At 37.5% G+C, this 22,877-nt stretch overlaps 1 protein-coding gene across 3 annotated transcripts in view; it reads left to right on the plus strand.

Annotated features, from left to right (window-relative positions):
• The window catches only part of usp28 (ubiquitin specific peptidase 28), a 35,552-nt gene that overhangs the window by 4,880 nt on the left and 7,795 nt on the right, over window positions 1–22,877 (plus strand). For 2 of the 3 annotated variants that reach the window (XM_041801496.1, XM_041801497.1), the window contains exons 3-20: window positions 1,025–1,145; window positions 1,718–1,805; window positions 2,904–3,066; window positions 4,937–5,023; window positions 5,214–5,351; window positions 6,759–6,829; window positions 6,927–7,003; window positions 7,095–7,243; window positions 7,449–7,576; window positions 7,716–7,811; window positions 7,884–8,060; window positions 8,161–8,369; window positions 10,597–10,667; window positions 10,947–11,175; window positions 13,358–13,696; window positions 18,635–18,777; window positions 21,446–21,733; window positions 22,348–22,443. In XM_041801496.1, coding sequence (XP_041657430.1) covers window positions 1,025–1,145; window positions 1,718–1,805; window positions 2,904–3,066; window positions 4,937–5,023; window positions 5,214–5,351; window positions 6,759–6,829; window positions 6,927–7,003; window positions 7,095–7,243; window positions 7,449–7,576; window positions 7,716–7,811; window positions 7,884–8,060; window positions 8,161–8,369; window positions 10,597–10,667; window positions 10,947–11,175; window positions 13,358–13,696; window positions 18,635–18,777; window positions 21,446–21,733; window positions 22,348–22,443 — 2,670 coding nt within the window. The remainder of the gene's footprint in view (window positions 1–1,024; window positions 1,146–1,717; window positions 1,806–2,903; window positions 3,067–4,936; window positions 5,024–5,213; window positions 5,352–6,758; window positions 6,830–6,926; window positions 7,004–7,094; window positions 7,244–7,448; window positions 7,577–7,715; window positions 7,812–7,883; window positions 8,061–8,160; window positions 8,370–10,596; window positions 10,668–10,946; window positions 11,176–13,357; window positions 13,697–18,634; window positions 18,778–21,445; window positions 21,734–22,347; window positions 22,444–22,877) is intronic. The other variant, XM_041801498.1, reaches the window with a different exon arrangement.

Consider the following 22,877-nt stretch of genomic DNA (forward strand, 5'->3'; position numbering starts at 1 on the left):
ACCCTTATCTGTGAGCATAAACATGTTGGTTTTAGCTCTCCCTCTAGAAAACATGAATATCGGCTGAAAATTTGCAGAAATACGGTACAATACGATGTTATGCGCAACAATCAATTGTCACCTTGGGGAAATTTTTGTTGGATTTAGAGTGCTTCACACAGTAAGCTGCTTCCACAGTTATATAATTATTATTTCTTTAAAGTTAACCACAATCCATATTTGAATAAAGAGGGACTTACCAATGACAAAAATAACAGACAGCAGATTTCACATTACTCATACTACATGAGATCCACGTAAAACATGACATTTTTAATAAAAAGTTGAGCACACCCAGATGCCCTTGCAAACCCCACAAAGCCTCTATCAGAATCGTGAACTTTAAAAGTTAAATTTTTAATTGAGTTGGACACAAACAAGTTCCATTTGCATTGGGAGACTCTGTGTCATCAGCCAGATGGTAAAAGCTCATACTCATAGTGGAGGATGTGAAATGGGTCAGACCCTAGTTTCTGTGCTGCTCAGAACAGACTGCTCATATATGCATGTATCCATGCTGCTATTTAGCCAAAACCCACAGCCATTGTTCTTGAAATGTAATTAACATTTAAGGAACACTCTTTGATTACATTAAAAGCTCCCTCTGGGTGCCAAATGTCCACCAAAGCACAATGCTTAGACCTAAAAGACAACTACAAACAGAAAGAAACCCTGGGAGCCTAAATTAAAAGGAGCCTCATTAAAGTGATGGCAGCAGTACAATAAACAGACTATAGCTGAGGGTGTTACAGTCATCATTAAAACCTGTTATACCCAAGGTATACAGAAACACAGCAGGACCTCCCATGTTTGGGCTTTTTTCTTTATTAGCCTTGCTTTAAATATTTGATGTTTGCTGTATTTTTATCTATCAGTATTTCACTTATTTTGCTCCCGTGCTAAATTCTTCTGCTGAACCGTATCACTGCTTATTCTATGAACACTATAAATATCCCGAATATCTGGCCTTATCTTTTCTTTGTAGGCCAGTCAGGGTGACGTTGGACATGCTGTGGGGCTGTTGACAACCCAGCCTGCAGAGGTTCAGGACCCTGGAGAACCACAACCTTTAGAGACCTCTGCAGAAGCCTGGGAGGCCCAGAAAGGTATGCTGACAACAAAACAAGGATGCACAATGTTCTGAAAGATGTCATGACTGTCTTAAATTGTTTGCAAAGATCAAATACTAAACATAGGACTGAAAGCACATAAATCAATGTCCCATTACTAAGAAATCTGTCTGCTTTTGCATATCTTTGTTTAACAACACATATGCATCTAAGTGGTCATTGTCGGGCAACATCTATGTCAATGTTCACTCAGCTGGTTAACACAATTAAAGATGAGGATAGTTGTGTACGGAATGGAAAACCAAAGAAGTTCTAATTCTATCTAATTTTACTCTCCAACACAAAAAACCCATTTAAAGTAGGCAATATAATTTCATTGACAACTGAACTAGCACTTAAGATGAAACATTCTCACTGTTTTACTTTGAAGTACTGCACAGTACTCTATAATTGTGTTGACTCATTGACACCCGAGTGCATAATTTTTATATTGAAATATTTTGCAACTTCTTTGCTCTCCAAATGACAACAAAGAAATTGTATGGCTGGAGCTCATGTTGAAATTACTTAAAGAACAGCTGTGGGAACATTGTTGTTGTTTTCTGCAGACCTTCCTAAAGATGAGCTGCAGACAGCCATAGAACTCAGCCTGCAGGAGTCCCACAATGCCCAGGAGGAAGAGAGAGAATTTAACAGGTATCACAGAACAATTACAGTTACAGTGCATGTTTGATACAGAGCGATTTGTGTATTTTCTACAGACTTTCATGGGCAATGGTATGATCAGTTCAAATCAACGTAATGCTGGCATTTAGTGCACATAACTGCTGGTTTAGAACGGAGATTTATTTTTGGGCAGAAGATCTGAACTGTTGGACAAACTCTGGTGCTTTTTCATGGTCAAACATGAGAGAAAATGTTGACAGTCTTACATCAGAGGTAGTGAAAAAACACTGGAATAGGCAATCAGCTAAATTACTACTTCAAACGTTTGTATAGGTCTTGGCCTAGATTTTAACAACATAAGCTCAAAACATGAAATCAATGCAGCTATTTCATGTCTTCTGTAATTGTATAGGGAAAAATCAATCTGGTATAAAAATATTTTAATTACTCACTCAGGTTCCTTAGCAATTCTTCTGGCCAAAATCTAAGACAGTCAAAAATGTTTTTTAGACACTGAGTGCTAAAAACATTGGTGAAGGGGCGCAGGTTGCCTAGTGGTTTAAGGCACGCCCCTTGTAAGCAGACGGCCCAGGTTCAAATCTGGCCTGAGGCCCTTAACCACGTGTCTCTCCCCCTGCTCCCATCCCTGTTTCTGACCCTATCCACTGTCCTTCTCTATTCAATAAAGGCATGAAAATGCTCAAAATAAATCTTAAAAAAGCATTGGTGAACTTTTTATTTTTTGCATAGCCCTTCCATGAGTTGTTGTGGATAGAATTTGATAGATTCAACAAAACAAATCACTGCAAAGGTAGGCCTGTACTCAGTATTTTATGCTAAACTAGGTTTGTTTTGGTAAAAAAAAAAAAAAAAGTGCTAAATATTACCATTTCAATGAAAAACGACATTCAACATCATAAAACACTGAGGACGTATAAATAATATCAGGAAATAATGAGAAGATAGATAACACCAGACCATATTCCATGCATTAGCTTTTTTTTTCCGACAATTTGATTTTAATCTTTACTTTTCAATCCATACACAAAAAGGCATTTAACAAAATATAGGTGTTTTAATTGAGTTGTTGGTTCCTCTCTTAACTTTCTGTAATTTGATGCTCTGCAGGGCTCTGGAGGCAAGCGCTGAGGAGAATGCAGCGAGAATGAAGAGGAAGAGATGTGAAGGCCAGAGTGAGATGTGCAGCCCTGCAGACTGGATCCGTCAGGACAACTGGCCCGTGGGCATTCGAAATGTTGGAAACACCTGCTGGTTCAGCGCTGTCATCCAGGTGAGAAAGAGAAGGAACTCATCAGAATCAGTGTCTGGCTGTTGATATCAAAGAGGATTCACACAGAGAGGAAATTCAGTAGCAAAATACAAAGTTTTTGGTCCAAAACAGGATAACATTGGTACACCATGGTGCCTCTTTTCTACCTAAAACACATTATACAACCATAGCATTTCAAACTATGGTCACTGTGTTGCAGAAGGATAATTTTTGGACATACAAAGTTGCCATCATGCCTTAAATACAAAGTCATAAATCAGAAACCTAGCAAAGTCTGTTGACAACTAAAGATTTTGAAGTGCATCACTGAATAAATGACTGTGCACAGATAATGCAATACTTTAATGTAAACATGATTGAAATTTTGATGTCTTAGACTGATGACAGAGCAACCACAGAAAAATTTCCCTTCAGTGTCGCCTTTCATGAGCTATTTTCCATCTTAATAGAGGTATCAGAAAAATCTGGAATAAAAAAAACGTGGATTTATTTCTGTTAAATGAGAGCATTCAGTTTTCTCTGAGTTGAAAATTTGATTACATTAAAATACATTGGATCTATCAGGTGGCTCGGTAGAAACTTGAGCCCTCACTTAGATGCACAGATAATTAAATAGCAGTGATGTGATGATAAAGCGATGAGGTGGTCTACCCCTGAGCCTGAAGCGTACAGAGAGGGAACGGGGATTGTTTGTCTCTGTTGAACTCAGATATGCTTCTATATTGATTTGGAAGTCAAACTCTCCTAATAAAACCCATTATTACCTTGGAGAAGAAAAGAGGAAGCGAGGCAGTGTTGTTTGGATGTAAATTATGTTTAAAAGATATTGCTGTGTTTGTTTTCTTTACTAGTGTTTGTTACATTAGAACAGATTGTTGCAGATTCAACAGAGCCTGCCCTTGATAAAGCACTCTCCTCTAAAAAGGTAATTATACTATCAGATCGAGGCTGAGTGACCACATGATCCAGTTAACAGCTCATATTCCCTCCATTATCCTTTGTGGTATAAATTACAGTAAAACTGAGATAAGCTGTAATTGAATTTCCTACTCTTGTGGAAATATAGATCAAGATAGTCATAAGTGTTCCACTCACAACCACAAGACACATCATCAGAGAAACTTTGCATTATAAGTAGAGACACAGGAATGAAGAGACCCCTATTTATTGAACAAATTATAGGATAATACAATGATATAGCTTGACAGAAGATCACTTGTGCTTGGACTCTATGGGGAGATTTTGTGATGCATGGGCAGATGACGGCTTTGAGCTGCAACAAGATAAATTCCCTGTGGAGAGTAGAAGATTAGAAATCCATATTTATTTACATAAATAAATGAATAAATCTAATAATCTTATGATGTTTATCTAAAAAGTTGGCTGTGGCTTATATACTGGGATGACTTATATACCAGTATAAAGTGTGGAAAAAACACGCACCGTCATTACTGCAAGACCTAAGGGGATTGAAAATTCAACCCATTCACTGTGTAATGCAAGTAGTTGCTTCACTGCCTGGATTGTGCTAGAATACACAACAATACACACTGGATTGCAAGGATTTGGCACCACTTTTTAACCGCCTTTCTCCCTTGTTAGGCCATAACCATGCACCTAAAGGAAAAGGCGATTCTACTGTTACGTAGATACATCTTGTGAAGTGCTATTTACGTAACTGAAAACAATTAAAGAAGTCTACAGTAATTTCATTTTGCATATCATGAAAGTTATACCCTTTCTACAGTGTGTGACCACTGCAGTAATAATCTTTCAGCCTTTTTTGCTGATCTGCCTTTATGCTTCCAGATCGGACCTTTACATCGAAGCTGCATTAAAGGCCCTTCTTTTGTTTTTCTTTTGGTTGCAGTCTTTGTTTCACCTGCCTGTATTCAGGAGGTTGGTTCTCAACTACCATCTGTCTGAGCGAGTCCTGGAGAAGTGTAAGAGCCATGCTGTAAGTAGACCACTGAGTTTATGACAAACTGTGCTGATACCATTTACAACAGACAGATCCTTTCCTGCTTATTTTAGGAAGAGAGAGAGAGTCTTCTGTGTTTATGTTTGGATAAACAAAGCCATAAAGAAAACTAACAAATCTATGAAATGGTGTGGAGGATTCAAAGTTTGACTCTTTGTCTTAACAGGACAAGAGGAACATAGCTTTCATGCAGGAGCTGCGCTGCCTGTTTGCCCTTATGGTGGGCTCCACACGCAGGTTTGTGGATCCTTCTGCAGCTGTGGAGTTACTGCGAGATGCCTTCAGGACCAGCGAAGCCCAACAGGTACAACCACTTTTTCTGTTATGATCAAAAAGTCTGGATTTTAAGATCTGGGTAGTAAAGTTTACTCTTCTGTGTTTACAAGGCAAGATTAATTAAACATTTTTTTCTTTTTCCTCTGCAACAATCAGTTTGTAAATGCATGAGTATTTAAAAACAAAAAGCCATTTATTTATTTTATTATTTCCCTTTCTGATCTGTCTTAAGGAACCAATTTGTGCATTCTGTACACCATCACTTTAAAATGATAATTTATTTGTGTGTGTTTTATATTTTTAAATCTGTTTAAGTGTTCAGGTGACACACTTGTAAATGATTTTTTTTTTAAACATGTGGACTATAGGCAAAATTCATACAGTTTCAGCATTATACAAGTAGCCTGTTCATATGCAATATTATATGACAGAGTTAATTGTATTTTTGTTTATAGAGTGGCAAGAATGACAGAATGAGCAAATCTAAACATAATTCAGAATGGCATTAATGTAAGCAACACATGGTCAGGCAGTGAAGTAGTGGCCTTATTTTATTTGGAACTCTGGATTTCATTCACAAAGTGGTCAGGAGAATGAAAGACACATAGTGTTGACATTAGTGTCAGACACACTTGCCTGCTCTGGTGAGAGAAGAGAGAAAGAGCTGCTGACTGAGATCGCTTTGAGGAGCATTTATGGAAATAAATGCACAAAAAGCAAAGTTCATGATATCTAAAATGTGTTTTGATTACAAGCAGTGTCAAAACCTTGTGGACATCACCAACTCCCTCTGGCTAATATTTAGAGGTTTTACTCATGATTTCAGTGTTAAGAGATGAGAAGGTTTGTTAATAATTTGGTAAAACAATGAAAGAGCAGAACATCATGAGCTGTAACCATTAAAACAACAGTATTAGATCTGCATTTGTTGACTGTGTGCGTCTGATCTTGTCTCCCCTGTTAGACTTGAAGCAGACTGTTTAGCATGCTTTCTCAAGATTGTCAAAAAAGATTGTGCACATAACCTTGACTTTATAGAAAAAAAATGAAGCGGTTCCATATAGCCCAGTTAGAGTTCTTTTGAAGGGCTAAATCTTAAGTTTGTCTTCAGCCATGAGTCTGTGCATGGTAAGGAAGCAACAGAGGAGGCAAGGGGTCTACAGAGATCTGTAACTCAAGCAATTCTGCATTTGTCAACTTTGGCAGATCAGTAATACATTCTATTTCCTCACCATCTGAGGTCGTCCTATTGCACACCCTTACTTCAGGGTGAAGAACGAGTACATTTAATTTACTTACATTTCATCAATCCTTTTAGTCCACTCATTTAATCAGTTCCTTAAGATTACAACAAAAACAACTATATGTTCTTTATGAATTTGATACAAATGCTGACCCAAAACCAATTTATAAGGTTTGTATTTCTTCCTTTCAGGATGTCAGTGAGTTTTCGCACAAACTTCTGGACTGGTTAGAGGATGCATTTCAGCTGGCTGCCAAAGGAAAGTGAGTTAAAGATTTGTCCTCCACGTACATTAACTATTCATATTCTTCTGTCTTTTTTGCTGAATTTAATAAATGCACCGTCATGTTTTACATCCAGTAATGCAGAAGACAAACAACATAACCCCATGGTTCAGCTTTTCTATGGTACCTTTGTGACAGAAAGAAAACACGAAGGTAAGAGTTTTGAATATACTGTATATTTCTTAATGGTGAAAATTTAAAATATCTTTTGTTCTCACTCTTTTACATCTGTGACTGTGTTTAGGTAAAACTTTGTGTAACATTGAGCAGTTTGGGCAGTACCCTTTGCAAGTCAACGGTTTCAACAACCTGGATGAATGTCTAGAAGGTGCTATGGTGGAGAAGGAGATTGAGTCATTACATTCAGATCACAGTGTCACATCCGGCCGAGAGGTGACCAATTTTATGACAAAACAGGATACATTCAGAAATGAAATACTTGCACGCTGTGTTTTTAGAGTTTGCACAGTTTTATGTATTTCTAAGACAGTAATGTTGATGTTTTAAATGTCTTGTTTTTGGCCCTTTTAATTGCTGTATGTATAAATGGTGCTCTATAAATAAAGATAGCTTGCCTAATATTTTCTGTTATTTGCAGAGATGGTTCAAAAAGTTACCACCAGTCTTGACATTTGAACTGTCGAGATTTGAATTCAACACTCAGCTTGGGCGTCCTGAAAAGATACACAAGAAACTGGAGTTCCCTCAAATTATTTATATGGACAGGTGAGCTTCGTAAAGATAAAAACACCAGGCTGTGCTGGTTTACTGAAATGCTTTTTTGTGCCAACACAGGAAATTAAACTTTAGCTTAAATTTAAAGGACTGTGATGCACCATAAATTTGATCAATTCTCTTTGCACAGATATCTTCACAAAAACATAGAACAAACTCATGAGCGGAGAACTGAAGTGAAAAAACTCAAAGAGCAGCTTGCAGCCCTTACACAGAAACTTGAGTGGTAAGTTTCCTTTAAAGATAAACATGTAGAATATTTGAAATTGTACTTATTGTGTCCTTTATTTATTCACAGCTACAAAAACTATGGTTCAGGACCTACCAAGTATCCTTTGGCTGACATGCTGCAATTTGTTCTGGAGTTTGCAACCACCAAGCCTTCAAGTGTTTCTCCAGCTGAAGATCTGAGACCAACTTCACCTTTACTGTCTACAAACCACCCCCTCAGTGAGCCCATCTTCAAAGACAACAGGTAAAAGAAAAAGTGCACCAAAAGTAACTGAAAATTGAAAGCACTGATTTGGAGAACAAGGCTCTTCTAAAACAAAACCTTCAATCTTTCTTTTTTTCAGTGAATCTGGAGACACAGACTCTGCAGATGGCCTTGTTTCTGGTGTTTCAAGTTGCCAGCGGACCCCCATATACAAGCCTTTTACCCAGTGTAAACACCCAATTGACTGCCCGCCACACCCAGCCCCTCATAGCATCACAGAAGAAGAGCTGCACTTTGTAAAGACCTGCCTGCAACGATGGAGGACTGAAGTAGAGAATGACATCAATGGTATGCTAAAGACATGGTGCTTAATACAAATACACACTAATATTGTTTTAACACAGTTATGATACACAGTAAGATTCGAAGGAGGAAAAGTCCTTTATATGAGAGGTTTATTCTCCTTTTGTTTGACTATATAGTGGTAATTTCCTTGGCTAAATTTGCTTCCTTGGCCCTGTTTTTGAATATCCAGCTCCAAAATGCTGCAGGATGTTCACTGTTTAGTAAGTTTTGTCTGGTTTTTGGAGCTAAACTAATATTATTCATTGGCATCTGCATTCTGTAGATGAAAATTGGGTTGATAAGTTGTAAAACCAAAACAATGAGCTGAACAACACACAAGAGAGTGGCTTCTAGGAACTGTAGAATAGGGTGCTTGGTTTCAGTTGTTTTATCAAATAAGTGACACATTATATACATAACAATTTCCTGAAATTCTAATATGTATACATTTAAGGTTTTAGTTGGCCTATTTTTTCTTAACTTGCAAAGCTACTGACAAAATAATAACATCCATTCCTTGTAGAGGTACATAATTTGCATGAGTATTCTTCCTCCTAAAAGGCCAATTTGCAGGGGATTGGTATTAACAGGAAACCTCAAAAAATTTGTTGATCATAGAGGATTTCTGTGACACTTAAATGTTTGCATGATGTGAAGGGCATAACATCTCTGCTGCAAAACAGTTATTTTGACACATATTTCAGGTTAAATAAGTATTTTACCTTCTGCAATTTGAAAATTGCAGCAGGTCATAATGCCATTTAATCTCATTTTGATTTAATCACCCAACCCTAGAATCAACTAGGTTATTCATTTGTAAAGTAAAAATTTTATGGCCAATTACTTATCAGATTTTAACACAGACATCCACAGGTAATACTAATCCCATGTGAATCAGCATCTTGGTAGTTCGGGGTGCCAATAATGTGTTTTTCGAGGTCTGTACTTTTTAGATGGAAAAAAATATTAGAGGCTGCTTGGGACATTGAAAATAAAGTTTCACCACTTCTTGGCTATCTATAGTGCTTTTCATTTCAGTTAATTTTTACAAATGACTTTATTTTGCCTAATTTATTAAATTAAACTCTACTATTGAAAGGCACATGCGCACCTCGGCTCCCTTACTATGCTCAGCACTTCTGGTCTGCTTCTTAACATCCTTCTCCACCTGCCTGATTCTATTTCAATATTACTAATTCTTAGATATCATGTATAACACATTTTGCATTTTGAGATATGTCACTCAATATTTATATTTAGGCTACAAGAGCTGAGGGGGGTTGTTGTTGGTACATATCACATCCATCATTAACACAGCAGCATCATCTGCAGAAAACTGTTACAAAAATGACAAAAGAGGTTCATTTTTACCATAGAACATCTCACTGCTCTTATACTTTAATGGGAAGGACATCATAGTGTTCATCTTACTCTTCCTCTTTGTCTGATCAGCTGCTGATAATGCACAGATGACAGACAACCTCAGTATGAGTGGAAAGAAGATTGTTCACTTATTCAGTGATAATGGACAGCATGCAACAGATTACAAAAGATGTAAAGAAAGATAAATATACCCCCTGATGGCCTAGTCGTTAGATCGCACCCCATATTCGCGGTCAGCTCAGGTTCAAGTCTGACATGTGGCTCTTTCACCACATGTCATTCCCCCACTCTCTCATCATCGCTTTCATTGCTTGTTCTGTGATTTCTACCAGAAATGTCAGTAAATTAGAGATTATGCTTATTATGTGCAAATGTTTTGCTTTAAATACTGACAGGGGATATTTTACAAATCATCAGAGGTTACCAGGTAAAACCAATCCTGTGCAAATAGCGCTTTAGTCACTAAAAGATGTAAGTACTGCATGTGTAAACAAAATTAAATCATGTAAGAGTGCTTTCTGATTGTGCCAGGGGATTAATCAAAGCACTTCACTCACACAGCAGTCCTAAATGGCACCCCCACCCCAATATCTCTACTTGTCTCTTTCACTTCTGTCTGTCTCAGACAATAGTTTTAACGAACTGCTTGTGAGTCGTTAAATTAACACACATTTTCTGACATAATTACTAACTTCATTCATGCTTTTCCAAGTTTTCTTATTATTGGAAATGTGATGGCTAAGGAGGTGTTAAAGTATATGAGAAATTATTTTCCAGCAGGCTGCAGGTGTATTGTATTAAGCTCTTTTTATAGGGTATTTGTTTTGTTTTTGTTTGTGTGTGCCAGAGCTAAAGGCCAGCATCGACAAGCTCACTCAGTTGCTGGAGGGTATGTACTCAGACAACAGCCTGTGCCAGGTAAGACTCACACAATTAATTCTGACAAACAGAGATTCAATTATACGTTTTACATTTACAGCTGCAGAAGAGGATAGACTGAGATTAGATTAAATTTATTTGCCTCTCTAGGGAAACATAGAATAATATAATAAAGTACAGCAGAATACAAATAAAAACAGCCTAGAAGATTTTTGCCTGCAGTGTTTTCAAGCTTAACAGTCATATCTTGGTAAATGAAAGAAAACAAATGCATTGTGGGATTCAGTGTTTGATACGAACGCATCCTCTTTTGGTTAGGTTCCCTACAGACTCCACGCAGTGCTGGTCCATGAAGGCCAAGCGTCAGCAGGTCATTACTGGGCCTATATCTACGACCATGCCAACAAGCGCTGGATGAAGTACAATGACATAAGCATCACTGAGTCATCATGGGAGGAGCTGGAGAGAGACTCCTTTGGTGGGATGACCAACGCTAGCGCTTACTGTCTGATGTACATCGATGACAGGCTACCCCAGCTTATTACAGGTACATCCATCTCTGTAGTTTGATTTGATAAGATTAAATAAACCTTAAACATTGGCAGCAAAGAGGAACAAGAAATAGAGTTCTCTCTGGTTTGAACAGACTGTCTCAGAGGCTCAAATGAAAATGGGCACCACTTAGATGGGGTTATAAATGCAACTGGACCTGTGAGCAAAGCAAATTCTTCTCAGTGCACAGGTCATGACTCCAAAGTTAACAGCCAAATAACAGTGGTGGAGTCAGCAGGTGCAGATTTTAAAGCAAAAACAGTGTTATACTGGCACATGAGGAAGACTCTGACATGTAGAAAAGTTTGAAATACTTGGCAGCTCCTTGCTTCAAAATAAAACAAAAATCAGTTGCTAACACAGCTTACTTAACACCTGTAATTGTCTGTTTGCTTTGATATCATTACATATAGGTATAGAAAACCAAGTATTGTACTAGGTAGATGATGAAATGTTTTTCTAGGCTTGATAAATAATAAAAGGCAAAAGGGGGTAAAAATCATATTGTGTAACAAAGAGAAGTACGAAGAATAATTTTGAAAGAAAAAGCAAAAAAAATCATGTTTACTTTTCATGATGTGTAGAATCTATTTTGCCGTGGCTCAGCTTATCACATATTAAAAGCGAAGTCAAAAAGGATAGTTTTGTATTTTTGAAGTCAAGTTATATGACTACAGTCCTTTAATAAGTTACAAGTTATTTTTAAGAACTGGAACTAGCTTTTAATGCTGAAAAAACTGTTTATCATCTCCAGAGAGCAAAAGCAATTGACAAAAATGTTGTGAGGAGCACAGTAATGAGAAATGGAGACAAGATTTAGAGAGTGACAGAATGTAAATATGATGGTATCTGGACTGATGAAAAAATTACTTTCAGTTGTCATGTCAATGACCTCTTAGGCTGACCACAGCAAAAACTGTCCTTTTTTAGGAATTAACTAAACTTTCCAACACTCTATAAGAAGAGGGTTGTGGAGGCTGTTTTCATGTCAGTGCCTATGGTGACATTATCCACAGACATGCACCCTCTACAACCTTTACACCACTTGACTCTGTTTATCACTCTGTATTAAGACCAATTACTTGTGATCCTTACAGCATACAGTACATCGTTAAACGTATCATGTGAGGCAAGATTTTCATTGGTACTTTCAACTTTTGGGATTTTAACCTTCTATTTGCAGCTATGTTATATAAGTGTGCCCTTTTTATATATGTACGTATTTACTTTATACCATTTTAGTTTTACAACATTTTTTATTTATTCTTATTCCATTTTGGGGTTTTTTAGGAATGGCATTTTATTCTACCTTAACTATGCAGACTGTATGATTAGTATATACTGTAGTATCTCCATTTTGATCATTTTAATGTCCTTTTTTCGATCTCTCTTCCATTTTTAATTACTTTGTATTCTCTTTGAATTTCTTGTGTAGATGGATTGATTGTTTGATAATGTACTTGTCAATAGTTGATGTGTTAGCCACAGGAGATGCTTGTCAGAGTGGCCCCCTTAAAGAGAGACTACCATGGAGGATAGGTTATAAGGCCATGCTGACAAGGTTGTTTGCTCCAAATAATTTAGCTTATTTAAAAGGATGAGTCAAAAACAACAGAAGGGTAAATGAATGTTATATTGAGAAAGTTCTCTGTGCTTTACTCTTCTACCAGCGAGCCACTTTGTTTTTGTTTTGCACTACTTAAGACATACTAAGACTTACTTGTTCCTCCACATTCCTACCCTAACAAACTTTTGCTTATATGGTATAAATTTCTGCTTTTTTCATTAAAGCATACATTTACCCTGATTTTTAAAGCTTGATTTAAAAAAAAAAAAAACACTGGCCAAAGTGCTGCAAGTTATTTCTATTACCTAGCTACTGTGCAGGCACCTTGACTGGTCACCTCTTAAAGGAGTCTCACTGATTGGCATCTCTTGTTGCTAATATACTTACTATTGACAAGTGCCTCAGACAACCCTACTTCAAAAATCCTGAGCTATCACTTTGTTTTGTAATAATATCAACTCGGCCAGTAAAGGTTTCTTTATTAAAATTATGTGTTTCTGACTATGGTAGCATTATTAAAAAGTGTTATCATAGTAAGTGACATCACTTGACTTTCACTATTCATGACTTTTTAGTACACATTACTGAAAATACATCATTCTCCACCCAGATGACACGGATGATGAAACAGGCCAGGTGCTGCATGGCATGGACTCGCTACCACCCATTCTTAGACGTTTTGTCCATGAAGATAACCGCTGGTTCCAGCAGGAGCTCAGCGAATGGGAGGAGCAGTTCTGTCAGACCGCTGCTCCTCAGGGAGAGTCCACAGCACCCGCAGAGCCCACAAACCCAAATACAGAAAATACAGAACAGACACCAGTGGAGCCCGTACCCCAGTCAGGACCAGCCACTGAAGAGGTGAAAGAGCAAGGCTCTACTTCAGAACCACAACCACAACCAGAAGCTGAGAAGGAGCCAGAGCCTGAGTCCAGAGAGAAACCTGAAGGTGTGTAGTGGTCATGAGAGGAATGAGACATACACAAAGTTTTTTTTCAAGCTTTATATACACATTTTTCTTAATTTAGAGAACTACATGATCATCAGTCTAAGAAGACATAGGCACACAAACATGCTGTTAAGACCAATGGGAATAGATTTTAGGAATTAAAATCATTTCTACAAATTTAAAAGCTATTTTATTTGACTCACTCTTTCTCCTAGTAACAACTGTCAGTTGTTTTCCTGTAAGACCCAAATATTGAAAAAATTAGGAAAAATGTTTTTGACCACTCAGATATTGTTTAAGGAGGCCTCTGATGTTGAAATTAAGGATTTTTCAACATTTTTACATTTTAGTAGGTTTTTAGGGAAATGTTGTAATATTGCAACATTGGGCCAAGGTGGGAGCAGAATTTCTGTGGTCATACTCCCTTTGTCTGAACAGACATACAGAACATTTAAGCATTCATTTACAGGGTTGATTGCTTACTTAGCCCCATAACAGTATATATCATGAGTAATAATCACAAAACAATCATAGTTTTATGAACAAGGATTTATTAAAAAAATATTGGAAAAAAAATGTACTTACAAAACCTTTTTCTTTGATCACTTTCAAAGTGGTCTGTGTTTACAAGTTTACAAGTCTGTGTTTACTTGCAGTGATAGTCCCTAAGACAGTCTTTTTTCATCTGAGAAGCACAGGCGAACACTGCACTTGCTACACAGTGTGTTTGTGTATCCATTTTTACAGTGTCTGCAGCGTCCTCTCTTCCTCTTTTCTGGAATATGTGCAATCATGTCTTTGCGTACATCCAGTGGGGGGTGGTCCGATGACCTCTTGGCAGGGGGACTCGCATCTGTTAAGGATGGTCTCTTCTGAGGAGCCAAAGGGCTCCCTGATGCCACAATTGTTGCTGTGATGTTGTTGTGTTGTCTGTGTTCACCAGGATGAGAGAGGATGCAAGTTGTGCCTGAAACTGTCTCCTGTTCAGTATCTCTTTCTTAGTCATCTCCAGAGCTTTACAGTCCCGCTTGTAGAGGAGCCAGGCGTTAATCACTGCAAGGATAATGGTGTGCCAGAAGATGTAAATGTATCAGCGGTGGGATTTCTTGGGGAACTTGTACTTGGCAGCAAATGAGTCCAACAAATCCACACCTCCCATGTATTTGTTGTAGGTACCAACAGTGTAAGGCCTCTCAACATCAGTGATGGTTTTGGTGGCTTTGTCCCAGCGCTGAATCTTCTGCACAGGTTCAGGTCCAGCAAAGGATGACACAAGTGTGACCGCTCTGTTGTCATACCATTTGACAGCGCAGATGTTGTGGCTCCCCTCCACTCGTCAAAGCTGCCTCTCCCCTTTTTCTTTAAGTTCTTCTCATCTTCAAGGTTGCAGTTGGGTAGGCGTACCTGCCTCGCTGTTCCCACATAATGGATTCCACGCTCAAGGAGCTTGACTACCAATGGGACAGGAGTGAAGTAGTTGTCTACGTAGATCTTGTAGTTTTGTCACTCTGGTAGTGTGGAGGCGAGCTTCATCACATCACCTGATAGTCCAAGTTCAGATTTGGCTTGTCGTATTCCATCTACGCTCCCTTGGTACACATCAAAATCACAGAGCATGCCAGAGATTCCAGTTCTCACCCACAGTTTGAACCCCCATGGGTATGGCTTGCCACGCATATATTGCTTGATATTACTGAATCTTTCCTTGAGAGGAATCATCATTTCATACACAGAGTTGTGCTCTTCGGGTACCACCTGCAGGCATCTCTCCCTGAATGAATTCAGCCATGGTCTGAGTTTCCAGAGTTTGTCATTCTTTTCCTTTGCTGACACAGTTAAATTGTTCACAAAGTGGAGCGATGTTAACAGAGATTGGAATCTGCTGCGGGACATCACTTCAGAAACAGGGGTGTACCGTGTATCTGCCTCCCAATACATGTGGACTCCAGGCATTTGCATTAGGCCTATCTTCAGATACATGCCAAGCATCTTCTCAATTTCCTTATTATTAGTGTTTAAACATGTTCCATTTTTTTGCAAGCTGTACTCGTTTGTGTTTCTTCTCAAAACCTCAATCATGTCTTCTGTCACAAACTTTTGAAAGTACTCCAGTGGGGTGAGGAGGGAGGTGGCATCATTGGTGTTTTCTGAACCAGAAAAATCAGTAGTAAAAACCTGTCACAGGGCACGGTGTGTTTTTGTGGTGGGGGCTTGATGTCCACATCATCGTTGGCTGGGTTGTCAAAGGGTTGGTGGTGTTCTTTTTCCATTTCACCAGCATCTTCCCTCTCTGCGTCACTTGTATCAGTGTCATCTGAGTCCATTTCGAGATCGCTTTCTCCATTTTGGACTGCAGCAATCACATCCTGCACACTGAACAGATGACTTTTCTGAGTTGATTACATTCTGAAATGGAAAAGGTAAAAAAAATAAAATGAAATATGTGAATAACATATAGGTCTTGTATTGTAGTAGATAAACTGAAACAATAGACAGGGTGGTAGACCATGTGTTGAGGGTATAGATCTAAGTGTCATCCATCAAAATATTATCATTTCAGTGCAAATGCAAATTTCACAAATTCCACTACATTCAAACAATACTGACTGACTGGCCTTTTATGATCTCTACTTATCATACTAAAAGGAGCACATGCATCCCCACAGAGCAATTACAGGTTCACATTCAATGATGTAGGTAACCATTCAAACCTGTCCCTGAACAATGCAACAGGCATCCCCCCAAAAAATCCAGAACGTTCAGAGCCTGTTTTTCTATCTCCTAATGCCACAAACTGCTACTTGTGAAACTTTCAAAAAATATCTCAGGATCATTTAGAAGTAAAAAACAAACAAAAACTACAAAGATACAGAGAGTTTCAGATACTGCTATAGATGATAGCATACCATTTATTCCTGTGTTTAATTATGGTCTAAGCTAAACTAAGTAAAAATGTAACAGAAAAGCACATTTTGAACTTAGTTACCATGAATCATCTAACACTTCAAATTTCTACTACAATTCTTTTCAATTTTGACCATGTGAGAAGTCCACTGTCCTTATGTAATGTGTAAGGAAAAACAGGATATTTTGACTACCACTCTGACCCAATGTTGTAAAGTTACAACATAGACATAACAAGCTCTAAATCAAATGTGATGAATGTTTTCCAAAATAACTAAATATGTATGTGTTCAAGACATTGTACTTAACACCAAAAAAAAATTAAAGGGATTTTACTTACTTGAATCTTGACAAATTCAGTCTTTCAAACAAAGGAGATGAGCTCGACACGAAATTCTCAAATAGAGTCAGTTCATGGCCAGATCACCGGACCTATAAGCACTTATTCTATCCAATAGCATTGTAAGGACAAACAATAGGACCCATTAACTATGTACATGTGGTGTTGAGGGAAAAAACATTTGCAGGGATTTTATAGGAATTGTTAAAAGTGATGTTGTAATTCTGCAACAGTGGGCTTTTCAGGATTAAGACTTATTTACAACTTTTTTACTTGGTAATTGCGGGATAACAACACTAGTTTTCCAATGATAAGGACTTAATTTTTCAAAATTTTTGGGAAAAGTACTAATGCAGTTTAACCTCAGTATTAACCGATATCAGCCCTGTTAACAAACATCGGCCATCAGCCAGATAATATGAAATAAACATATATCAGCTACCATAATTTATTCTGGCATCTGGTATATACAGTATAAACATCGGTATTGCTGTTGGCATTGGCTAAATTGTAATGTCAAACATCAATATTAGCCCTTATTTTCACATTCTGTACATCTCTTAAACCCTGCTCATTATCAGGGGGAAACAAAGTAAAATGACATGATTGGATGCATGTTTTCCTAGGGCTTTCAAATTAAGCCAGTATCACTAGTTTTGAGATGACAAACTTAACTGTCTGAAGATAATAGACAAGCATGAATTGACTCTTGCTCCAACATGCATAAAACATATACTACTGGTACTTTTACTTTTGGAAAATAGTCATGGACACAGATGGATCAAAATGTTTATAAAATAATCAAAAAGCAGCATTTTTCTTCAGTGCTTTTTTCCTACTTTGCATGCATGTTTGATTTGACATCACTTTTGTACCACTCTTGGAGATAATGTGGCAGTCTCCAGCTGAATAGGGAATGTGTCTTCACTTGTGTATCCCCAGACAAAGCTGAGTTTGTATGCACATACTCACTCACCACTGCCTCATTTGTACACCAAGCTTTCTGTACTGGAAGCCAAAGTATCTTTCAGGCCTGCAAAGTGAATTTCATGGTCAGGAAACCCAAATGTAGAGAGTGCCGCTTGTCTTGACTGCTCAGCCTCAAAAACAGAGACCCTTATCTCTCTCTGTTTAGAAACACTTAGAATTTAATTTCCTTACGCGTCTGTTTGATTTTAAGCAAAGAAGGATGATTCAAGTTTTATAAGACAGAAGAGCTGGAATGGTTGAAAATCTTTTGTTTTTCTCTATGATGATTGATTTTCAGTAATTATGTCATGCATATTCAAAATTCCCAACCTAAAACGTGCTTACAAGACACTGTTACTAATACAAGAGTCCAGAACCCAAACATTAAGGCCCCTAATGATAGCACTAATGAAATCAATCATGCGGATGTTTCCTTAAAGCTTTATAGATGGATGTTGCCACCTTATAGATGCTGAAAGTAAACAACTGTTCCATCCTGTTACCTTAAGAATATTTCATGAGTTTGAAAAATTACTTCCTTAATCTAAGGTGTTCATAGTTCCTTAATTACACATGTTAAACTAAGCTGTTCTTTACTGAGTTACTACAGTACAAAATAAAGAAGATATTATCAGTCCCATAAGAGGAATTTACCAGCAAATACTACTTTCCATGACACCTTTATTTGTTCTCACAGCATCTCTCATTTCTTTATTTAACCCCAGAAGAATCAGAGACAACACCTCCATCTCTTCCACCACCACAGACCCCTGGCTGCCAGACAGACGACACCAGAAGCACAGCAGTCACTGACACCCTGGGACCCAGCCAGAGCTCCAGCACAGCTGAGAAAGAGCTTCAGAGTCAGGTGGGCAAGTCCCTGACACCATGCCCCCCTTGCCTCCCTTCTGTGGAATATGGGTCAGAAATTCAAGGCCACAAATAAAGTGGGCACATGTGGGTCAGGGATCTGATGTTTCCGCTTAGCATAGCAACGGAGATCCAGGCCTGATGTCAGGTGGGTCGTACAGATAAACTAAAGGTCAGGAGTAATGACTGCTATCAACTGATTTGTTAAAAAGTCAGCAGCTTGTTCAGGCGAATCGTGTTATTGTCACCTAATAAGTTTTGATTTTGTTGTCGTCATGTATTAGAAACCCTAGCAAAGTCCAGTCTATCAACTCTGCTAACTTCAACTTTAAAAAGGGTCATAGAGTTGACTTTAGACAACATAAACTCATTATAAGCTTTATATTTATTCAGATTATTATAGGCTTTCCATTAAATAGTTATAAATAAACTGGTTACTTAGTAAAGGAAAGTGTATTTTTAAAAGTAGGCTGCTGCAGCCTTTCTCATGACCCAACAGGCTACTTATAATAAGATCAACCTTTCTGTAAATACAAATAGACAGTTTGAATTTCTCACACTTACAAAGCCAGTAAGAGGTGGTGGTTGGGGGGGGGGGGGTGTTAGCATTTGGTTTTATGTCAAAGTTAAGACTGAAACAAATTTGAACAGACATTTTTTACATATATATACTGAACTGCACAGGTGTGTGTAACTTGTACAAATGTTTCTGTCACACTACTGTAGGTTCAATCCTGCATGGAGGCATGCAATGTAAGTCCTGCTTTGGAGGGATGCAGGGAAAAAGGTTTTCTTGTAGACCATCTTAGAAGTTACCAACACGTGGGCTCCATCAACAAAATTCCTATAGCAATTTTCATAGGTTTTGAAATTATTTTTGAAAATAAGGCATCTGGCAAGAATTTTAAAGCACCTACAGATGTTGTTCATCAAGATAATCTTCACAAATGAATACTACTTTCCTAATTTGTAAAGTAAATGCAGCTCAGGAAGTTAAAAGCTAATGTCACCACTACCGCTTCTATAAAAGATTTTATTCTTGGTGTAGCCTGATCAAGTTAGGGGTCATGACGCTGTCAGTTTTGTAACCAACTTAATACTAGTAGAGAAGTTTACATGTTCCCCTGGATGAAGCCCTGATAATATCTGTTGTCCTAGTTAGCCAATTTTTAGCAACTGACTTCAGACCTTATTCCAAATTTCCTTTTGCACATTCATATCGGTTTTACTGTATCAGTATTTATTTCCTTGGTAAAATATTTGATAAAAAATATCTTTGCGCACCCTATTTTCATTTTAAATGCCTAATCAGTTCAGTTGACATAACAGTTCAACAGGTCTGATTCATTTTTGCAGTTCTACATGTCCACCTCCTTGCTAGGTATGTTTATTTCTAGCTTACACTTTACAGAATTAAATCCATTGTTCAGAGATTGTATCATAACTTTATCTACTATGTGTTTATATTTATATATTTCATTCTGCATGATTTTAGTGGTAATTTATGATGTATTTGTTCTCCTGCTGCTTCATTTGCTTGATAACTGGCAGCTGTAACAGTACAGTTTCCCAGTTTTTGATCACAAAAGTACAATCATCTATCCATTTTCGTATTAACAAAGAAATAAATATATGACCCTGCCCTTTACCTGATATTACAGACTTGAAAAGTAGAGTTTAATTATAAGCCACCTATCAAGAACATATGTCACAAAGTGTTTTACAGTAAAAGATTTACAGGTAAAGCAAGTTAAACTAGAGATACTGTAACTGAAAATAGAATGACAATTGCATAAAATCAGAAAAATCTTTAAAACCGGTTTTCACTTGCTAATAGAGCTGAAGACTGGAGCCTGGCATTATTGAAAACAGTTCATTTAGAACCAAATAAGGGCTTTTCTACAGCAAACAAGATAAAATTTGTCAAAACAAAATAGAAATTCTGTCAAATCTTACTGCAAATACTGCTAAATCATGTTTTTGATGTCTGTTTTTGTTTTGCTTAACTTAGTCAGGATGCTTTTCTTTTTCTGTAAAGTGAAGAAAATATGGACCTATCCTCAGATCTGCTGTCTCCACTTTTTAAGTCTCGCTCTTGTAATCTGATCATAAGCCAGTCTAATCATGATGCAATTAGACACACAGTATTTGTGTTTTTTGCTATGATCAGCACTGATTATAAATCTTATTGGTTCCAGTCAGGTATAAGAGCTAAAATTAGACTGACTTGGAGCGCAAATTAAACAGTGAGATGATAAAGCATGTGATTGTTTTTCTTGAAGTCTTTTCCCCATGTTATGTTGTTTATGTTGCTGCTAATATATATTTTTTTTAATTTTGTAAGGCTGCTACCCTTATAAGGTCTCTCTTGGTTGTGAATGTGGCTTTAATCTGAATGAGAGTTCTTTGTAAAATAAAGATGAAAAAATAAATGAAACTCAATTACAATGTGAAACAGACCTAGGACCCCTGGTAAAAGCACAGGATCCATCAGGAACTAAAGAGTTGTAACAAAATATTTAAATGAACATGTATAAGCCCCAGGCTAGACCTTACCCCCTAATCCAAGGGCACTGTGTTATCCCCAAAGAATCTAAACAGGATAAGTTGATATAGATTTTAGAAGAGAAAGATGTTTTTAATCTTGTGAAATTTTTCTCTGCCAGACCCCTGTGCTTGAGGCAGAGCTCAACAACCAGACACCATCTGAAACCCATGAGAAAAAGGACGATTTGCAAGTGTCAGACTGTAGTCCCATGGCTGAAGGAGAGCCAGAAGCTTCTGGAGAAGCCCCTGAACCTGAGGAGAAGCAGGAGGAAGAGCAGGACCAGCAGCAGGGGGAGGAGGTCCAGCCAGTTAGACAGCGACAGCCTGAGAATGAGGTCTCAGAGGTGGATATCCCCAACGTGGGCAGGATCATGGTGAGAGCTGATGCCGATGGATACAATGAAGAGGTAAGTGTGTAACAAAACCCCATTGACTAATAACAAAATAGTTGCACATGTACAATTTTAAAACCAGAGCCCTTAAATGTGATGAAATTTACTTCATTCACAGACAAGAGTTTCTTATGCTGGTTTCAACTTGTTGTTTTTCATCTAATATAAAATGTACTGCTCTGCCTGGCTGATAAATGGTCTAGCTTTAATTTCAAATTCAGCCAAGGTTATCCTCAAACTTTTCTGGGCTTGACTAGTGAATTAAATAATTGCTGCACAACTACACAAATAAAATATTTACCAGAATCTTAAGGAAATATGGTATTTATTTTTCCTGAATTTTTCCTTTCTGATGTCTTTCTTTTGTTTTTTAAGTTTTTTGGGGACCATGTTTTGCCTTCAGTTAAGAAAAGAGGACACTTTGTAGAGTCAGAAATGGCGATGAGACTGTGGGGTTACATGGGGGTAAATCACAAATGATTGAAGATTGAATACATGAGACGTATGATTTGATCTCTGAGTTAGACCGACATCATGTTTTTGGTCTAAAGCTGGTATCTCCAACTTGTTTGCTGCTAAGTTTTTGATTTCATCGTTCTGTTCTTTTTCGTCATTATAATGTTTTCTAGATGATGCTGACTCCAGCAATGCAGGGTGTCATTCTGGCCATCGCCAAGGCCAGACAAATATTTGATAAGGAGGGACCTGAGGCTGGCCTCATCAAGGTATGAAATAATCCCTCACAACTCTTATCAATGCCAAATTGCACAAATTGATGAAATAGACTTGTACACCTAAATAGTTTGACCGGACAAAATAGATACTTTCACTGCCAATGTAATATCAACCCTTTTAAAAAGTTATCTTTTACCAATGGTATCATTTACTCAGAAAATAAAATAAAGCACAACAGTCAGTACAAGCCATCACATTTTGGTGAGAGAATTGTAAAATTGCTTTACACAAATCAAGAAGCTTTTTAAATATCCATTAAGCTTTACGGTAATTTCTGTCAAACAAACAATGCTTTTAAAAAAACTACAAACATGTATGTGTTTTATCAATGTGATGCTCCAAGGAGTTTTTAATATGTTTATTAAAAAAAAAAAACAATTTGTGTAAACTTAGTCAGTAACAGTAGAGAGGAATTCCTGACTTC

Source organism: Cheilinus undulatus, linkage group 12, assembly GCF_018320785.1.
Source record: "Cheilinus undulatus linkage group 12, ASM1832078v1, whole genome shotgun sequence".
NCBI classification, from domain to species: Eukaryota; Metazoa; Chordata; class Actinopteri; order Labriformes; family Labridae; genus Cheilinus; species Cheilinus undulatus.